Consider the following 7646-nt stretch of genomic DNA (forward strand, 5'->3'; position numbering starts at 1 on the left):
TTTACAAAAAATTGACGTTTCACAATATGTCTCTTTACCCGCAACTTCTAGTAAAATGACGCATTTCAAACAATACAATGCACTACAAAAAATTGTGAGAAAGCCTTTAAATTGAATTAAGGCAACTTTATATTTAACATGATTAATAATTTGTAAAGTTAAGAATGTTTAATATTATAAAAAGAACTTAAATGTAGTCGGAAAGTTTTTCATACCTTTATTTAAATATAACTTTTGGCATTGTTTTAAAAAATTATACTACAGGCCAACTGTAATTAAAAATTAAGGGTTATAAATTAACTGTTGCTCATACTTAGCAAATATACATCAAATTTTTGAAATTACAATAAAAACAAATAAAATTCAAGAATAAAACTAAATATCAAGTGCACTATTGCACCATAAAAACGTAATTTATAGGCAAGGGCAAATTATTTGATAGCTTTACATACTAAAACATATAAACATGAAATTTAACTAGAAGTATTCTAGGGCAGACCATTTAAAAATGATGAGTGAATTTTTTACGATTAGCGCTCACCATGCAACTAAATTTTCAGGATGATGTGCTTTTAAATTTTATACTTTAGTGATTGATATTGAAAACTGGTCCATATCATTAAAAAAATGTGTTTATTGTGAATGTTATTGATAGAAATTGTGTTTATGAACTGTTTCAAATGTATTTATGTAAGTGGAGTTAGGTTATACTTCTCAAGTGTGTTGTGAAAAAAATTATGAGAGTGAATTTATAAGATGCGCACGCAGCATGCAATAAAAATTGATGCAAAAATGCTTCATAAAAATAAAAATTATGTATGTGCTTTCAAATCATATTCTTTAGTGATTGATATAAAATGCTGATCCATAAATTAAAAACATTTATTTATTGTATGCATTAGTGATAATGTGTTAATAAATTTTATCAAGTGTTTATACAAACAATTTTTAAAGTTATTTCTGCAGAAGGCTTTTATACCCTTGCAGACCAACCGCCCCCCCCCCCCCCCCCCACAAACACACACCTATATACATATACACATACATATATAAACATATACACATGCATATATCAACATACACATATATATATGTATATAGAGGTATTTTTTTCTTTAGATTTTGGATTAGGGTTTTAATATTTAGGAAGTATTCTTTTGAGCTTATAGTCAAGACCTTGAAATGGGGTATCAATTTGTATTACAATTTTCCTACACTTAACATTTAGTTTTTGTTCAACATTATTTCTGGCTTAGATTGAGCCCTTTGCTGTCTTATTTTTTATCTTTCCTCGCTTTATTAAGTGCTGCTATTAGAATCTGAGGTTTAAATTTTCATCTTTTAGAATCATTTGTAGTACAAATTTCATATTTTAGTGCTGATTTAATATATTAATTTATAAAAAAAAAACTTTTTATAAAGATGAGGTCTGAAAAAATCTGCAGTAACTTACATTTTTCTAGAAAGATTCAAATACATTAGTGCTACTGAACTGCCACTGTCTTTGACAAAGAGCTGCACTAGTATAAAACGGCTGAAAAAATGTCTGGAAGCGTTAAAATGGTTCCCTGTTAAAATTTAAATATTTACACTTTTCTACATCAAAACTTCACTTCGTTACTTTACGAAATTTATGGTTTGTCCACAAAGATCTACTATCCTCACTTTGTTTTACCATTTTCATTTTTATTCTGGTGGTAGTTTCTGGATCACAGTATTTTAATGCACAATGTGAAAATTTTTTTAATGGCATCTACTAATATATTTCTGAAGATCATAGAACTGTGTCGCAGCCGAGGGCCGAACAACCCCTGAAGTGGCCGAAGGGTGCCGAGGAGGCAGTGCCTCGCCGCTTGCTTCGCGCCTCGCCCTCCAGACTATTCAAATCACCTCTCCTCATCTGCAGTGGGCGTACATCAATTTGACAACATGGAACTCATCCCCGCAGAATAAATCATGCCTATTCTACTCGTTTTGCTTCGGGCAATTGGGAGGGCACCTCTACAGACCTCTATATATTCTACAGTACTGCTAACCTATGTTATTAGTACATAATTTTTAAAAATGAAAATACATGTCTCCTTCAGTGTTGGCATTAATCTACTATTTTTCCAACACTCATATCACATATGTAATTACATTGATGCAAATCATCATCCAGCATAATCTATGTACAATGCACTAGTTATTTTGGACAGAAAATATTTTGAAGTGTACGAAAAGCATATATATGTATAAGGTGCTTTCTATTTAGGTAATTAACGTACCAAATTATGAAAACTTATGCTTAAAAAATGTTTTTCTTTCAAACTTGTAGGCAATTTAAAGTATTGGTACACATACTATTCATTTGTTGAATCCTTTTATTCTGTTTCTAATGTTTTATTGGTTTGATAATTGAGGAAAAAATATTCACGTACAGAAATTTATTTTGCTGCGATATAATAAAAAGTGACTAGAGACACATGGTGCATTAATGTTAAGAATTTAAAATACGCTTTATTATGGGTGGTAAATTATATTAACACAGGTTTTCTTTTTCTTAAGTTTAGATCCATTCAGGTTTTTCTTGATGCGCAATCTCAGGCCGACCTATGTTTATGTAAAATTATTAAGGAATAATAACCTTTGCCTCTACGTGGGTAAATATGGTACATCGTTTTTGCAGTAAAAACACTGTTTTTTTTTTCAATACACACAAACAAGTAGGGCTATTCCAATAACCGAACTGGTATCGGAAATTGGCCGATACTAAGATATCTGCACAGGGATCGAAAAATTTTTTAAATTTTTTCATAGCCTAATTTTTTAAAAATAATTTCGACGTTTATTTAATAAAATTTTAATAACATTTTCACCTGAATTGAACTAATTTAACATTTTTTTAAGGCAAATCTTAAAATTAACTTGGCCATCTTTTAGATACAAGTAAACAGAAAAAACGTACTATACTAAATAAATTATACACAATTTTCAATAAACATGCTTTGAATTAAGATGGTTAAAAAATGTCATTCTCGAACATACATATAAAACAGTATATTTTGATTCGGTATTTATTTACATAGTGAGGTCAGTAATTGTAAATGTTGATTGTAGTATGAGATATCGGTGATGGTATTGGAGTATTGCAATTTGATATTGGAAAAGGTGTTACCAGAACAGCCCTATGACAAGCATACTGCAACAAAAATGAAAGCCAAGATTATGATTAATACACATGCATACCTTACTAAAATGACTATTTTAACAATATTGTTCAATGGTCGTATACAATACCACTTATGCGCATAAAAGTCTAAGCAAGCATTCTTCCAAAACTTTAGAAAAAACTGATGGGAAAATAACTAACAGCTCCGGTTATATCACTAACGTTGACTGCCACAAATCACGTTGATTAGTTCTCTTCACTGTCGAGGCAAAAACTTAAATACTAAATGCAAGCAATAATGCTTGATATTTTTCATACAAGAGTTGCTTACAAGCAATCTCAGATGACATCTCCACCAGTAGCAGCAAACTGGAAATTGCATCTAGAGAGAAAAATTGTGACCAACAAGGTAATTTCTGTGATTGGTAGAAAGCCTGTAGGGGGAAGGGGGGGGGGGGTGTGTCACATTTTAAAAACAGAGTTAAAAAACCAACAATATCTAATATTGAGGACTGGTATCTTGCTTTTATATAGTTTGACGAACTAATAGAAACAAGATGGTGGGAGCTGACCTGTTAGCTAGCAAAATAATTATAAATGCATAACAAAATAGTAAATGTAGACTGTGTTGTTACTTTTTAGGGCTAGTTTACAAAACACAAGTTTCCCAAGGGCCCAGACTTTGAGTCTCTAGTTGTCAAAGCCACCACTTTGCGCTCGCAGACTAAGACCACACCATCACATTCCTGAACGCGTGAACAGTAAAGCACAGTCTTATTCTCTGCACTCCAGCAGTTCAGCATTTCTGTTAGGTATACTCAATATTTCAGAATGAAGGGAAAATCCCATTTGAATTTGCTAAAGATAATCTTGTAACATTGTTGGTAAAGTGCATATGGAATTTTTTTCTAATAATTCCCAAAAATACATCAGGTAGTGAAGTAGGGGCTCTGAAGAGGAATGAAACAAATGCACGGTATACGATCGCACCTGGAAAACCAAAAAACCCGAGTTTTCCCACTCTAGGAAAACCTGCCTTCAGTGCGACTGCGAACTGAACCTGGCTCACCTTGGTGAGAGGCGAGCACGGCCCTGCTGCAAGGGAAGGGGTAGTTTGCAACACACAGCCACAGGGGACAGCTGCAGCACATGGGGAGTCCAAGCTGCTCGATCTTAATGGCAGTCTACCTCGGCAAGTGGTGTGGCTCTTACAAAGATACTCTTGAGGGGCCCGCCTTCTCAGGGGCACATTCGTGTTAGCGAGGTGAAATTGTTAGGATGACATTCGCTGGTGCTTCTAGAGCAGTGTCACCTCTACATGCAAGGCTGTGGACTGGCACGTCTACTCGTCATGCATCGGACAACTATGATATTTGAGCATTAAACATAACATTTTATGACAGAGAAATGAACATAAAGATTCAATGCAAGTCCTTTTAAATGCTTTCAAGAATCTGTACCAGGTATTTCATGCCTAAATATTATTCTGAAAACACGCATTTTAACCATGTTCACTCTCCTAAAAATACAGCTTAAAAATGAAATCCGGAAACAGGACAATCATTTGCCCTGTGTATTGTAAAATGTTTTTCATAAACAGGCTCCACTCCGATTTCTTGAATAGTTTTTGAATGCAGTGTTTTTTTCTGAAGCTTAACATACTGAATGTGCACCCAGCACCTTAAGACACTGCACTTGAAATATGAAATCAAAGTTAATTTTGAGCCAAATGTTTTGAGGTACACAAAAAAAATGGTACAGGAGCAGGTTTTTATTCCCAGAGTTCGCAGGATTGAGAGTTGATTGTATGAGCCGTTATAGTCACCTAGCATAATACTCTAACATTGTGCAATGACAATGGCAAAAAAACTACAATTCCATTCCGTTTAATCACAGGTGTTTATAACTCAGACAATTTTTTGACATTTTCACATTCTTTAAATATTAGAAATTTTAAAAATTCTTATACATAAAGTGTGAATTAAGGCTATCTCACGCTAGCTAATAGAGTAGTTAACACAACCATCAGTAAATTGTATTTAAAACAGATGCACTTTGTTCATATTTTTTTATAATATATAATTTGAATACTGTGAAAATAAATCTTGGTCTTTTTACTTTTTAAGATAATTATCTTACCATTAAAACACTTGTTGGGTGGTAAAGGACCAAAATATAACAATTATAAAACAGAGTATTTTGTAATATATTTACATTTTATATGGTACCACCCAAAGAACGATGAACATATGAGGTTATAGGTGGATGACATCATAAAGAAGTTCTATTGCACTTCAATTCTTGTACACCTAATTAAATTTAAAGAAAAGCATATGCATGTGAAATATTTATCTAGCATGTATACTTGCATGTACTGTAAATTTGTGCTTGTTTAACGATTGAAAGTCACATCACACCTCCGATAACTATTAGGTAATTCAGCTTTTAAATTGATGAAGTATGTAAACTAATTAGGAATACAAAAATAATTTCAACATAATTGTTACCTGTATTTTTAACATTGGGTTAATCTATATGTTAAAGTATACAAAAATGAAAATATTTCAATCAGTCTATTCAGGTCTGTCTGCAGGTCAAACAGAGACTAGAAACTAAGGTAGCAGAGATCAGCGCGACACTAGTCTTACTGCCCAACCCAGCCACACGCACTTGGCTGTAACAGCCAGTAGAAACAAAAGAAAGCTTTTATCTTCCACACAAATTTCACAAAACTAGCATGGCCAACAAATTTATGTTTTACTGGCCACTAACAAAATTTAAATAATTTTTATACAAAAAAAAAAACTCAAAATTTATATTTGGTGAAGACACCCAGACACAATCGCTTGCAAAGCGGTCTTCTGAAACACGTACAGTAATTCATAATAAATACAGGCGTTGCAGAGTTCCTCCGGACGAACCAGCCGCTGGCGCCCCAACTCACCTCCGGTCTCTGCGTCGCTCGCAACTCACGCTGCAGCACTCGGGAATGTGAATGCTAAATGCTGGCCGGAGTCGTGGCCGCCCACACCTAGTGGTTGGGTCTGGACGGGAGTCTGGGCGGGAGGTTGGGGACAGGACGCCTACAAAACAAAAATAATGAAAAATAGCATCAAACAAAAGTATAACGAGGAGAAGAGGATTTCAAAACCAATCAGCCTTAGACCTGTTTTGCAATGGATGCACGTTAAAAAGCCAGTTTAGGTTAAGGCGGAATAAAAACCAAGCATGCAGCTTCTTCAGCAATGTTATATGTGACCATACGAACACACAATCTCTCCAGCACCATACATGACACCACCACAGCTACCAGTTTCTCAAGTAACACCTACATAACGTTTCGTACCCGCTCTCCCTCACTAAGCAGTCTCACATTGCTAGCAATATGATCTAGCTTTGAAAATATTTAAACAATTAGATATGGAAGCAAATTAGTCACAAGTGGGAAGGGGGGGGGGGGGGGAGGCCCTTTAAAACAAATAGTATTCTTGGAAACAAGAAGGCTTACAAATCCCAACATTTTTCTCCTGAACTTGAACATTGAAAGTCTAATATTAAAATAGAAATTAATGAGATATCAATTTTTTTTTTTACTGAAGTGTGTTACTATGTTGCACAACACATCAACAATAAAAAAACCAAGATTAAAAAAAAAAAAGAATTTATATCCAAACAGCTAAAGATCAATATTTGTTCACAACATTGTCGTTGAGCAACTCAAAAAAGGTGAGAACGCACAGTCTTGCTTGACACACTGTCAAAAACTAATCAAGTTTCAAACCAATATTAACCATCAGTATGATGGATGCTGGTCATAAAAATATATTGATTTAGTATAAAAGAAGTTTGTAAAGTGTGGATTATCGTCGTATTGTGGCTATATTTTTTAATGCTTAAAGTTTGAAATGGGTACTATCAACAGAGCTCAGATTTAATGGTAATATAAAAAGCTAAATTTTGGATAAAAGTACAGTAGAATCCCAATGATGCGACCCCTCACGGTTTCCAGAAAAACGGACTTATAAACAGAATGGTCGCAATAGATAATTTGGGCCAATTTCACCCCCCCCCCCCCCCCCCCTCTCCCCATATCCAAATACATAAAAAATCACCTTTGTTCGCATAGATTTCATATTCAAATAGTCTATGGTGTAAAAAAGACAACTTTTTAAATTCATATTACAGTATTTAAATAGCATGATGTCTCCAGAAAAAAACGATACCCTAGAAAGCAATATTGGAGCTCCCGTTGCCGAGAAAAAAAAAATTTCAACACAGTGCAACGTGTCCATTTTCGCCATCTTTGTATAGAAAAATCAGACGATTTAGTGTTGAAATGATAACTTTTTATTAAAGGTTTATGTCTCTTGCGGGCTGTATTAGTGTGGCATTTGAAAGGTTGCATCCCGTGACACAATAGCAATTTGTACGTGACGGGTGGTCTGGCGGCAATTATCGCTCTGGTCTGTCCGGCTGACGTGCAGGAATGAGAGAA

At 34.3% G+C, this 7646-nt stretch overlaps 1 protein-coding gene across 2 annotated transcripts in view; it reads right to left on the minus strand.

Moving 5' to 3' along the window:
- Positions 1–1112: 1112 nt before the first annotated feature.
- LOC134527482 (dynamin) overlaps positions 1113–7646 on the minus strand; it is a 269590-nt gene continuing 263056 nt past the window's right edge. For both annotated transcript variants that reach the window (XM_063360189.1, XM_063360186.1), the window contains one exon: positions 1113–6234. In XM_063360189.1, coding sequence (XP_063216259.1) covers positions 6183–6234 — 52 coding nt within the window. In that variant the 3' untranslated portion in view covers positions 1113–6182. The remainder of the gene's footprint in view (positions 6235–7646) is intronic.

This window comes from Bacillus rossius, chromosome 1 (genome assembly GCF_032445375.1).
Source record: "Bacillus rossius redtenbacheri isolate Brsri chromosome 1, Brsri_v3, whole genome shotgun sequence".
Taxonomy (NCBI): Eukaryota; Metazoa; Arthropoda; class Insecta; order Phasmatodea; family Bacillidae; genus Bacillus; species Bacillus rossius.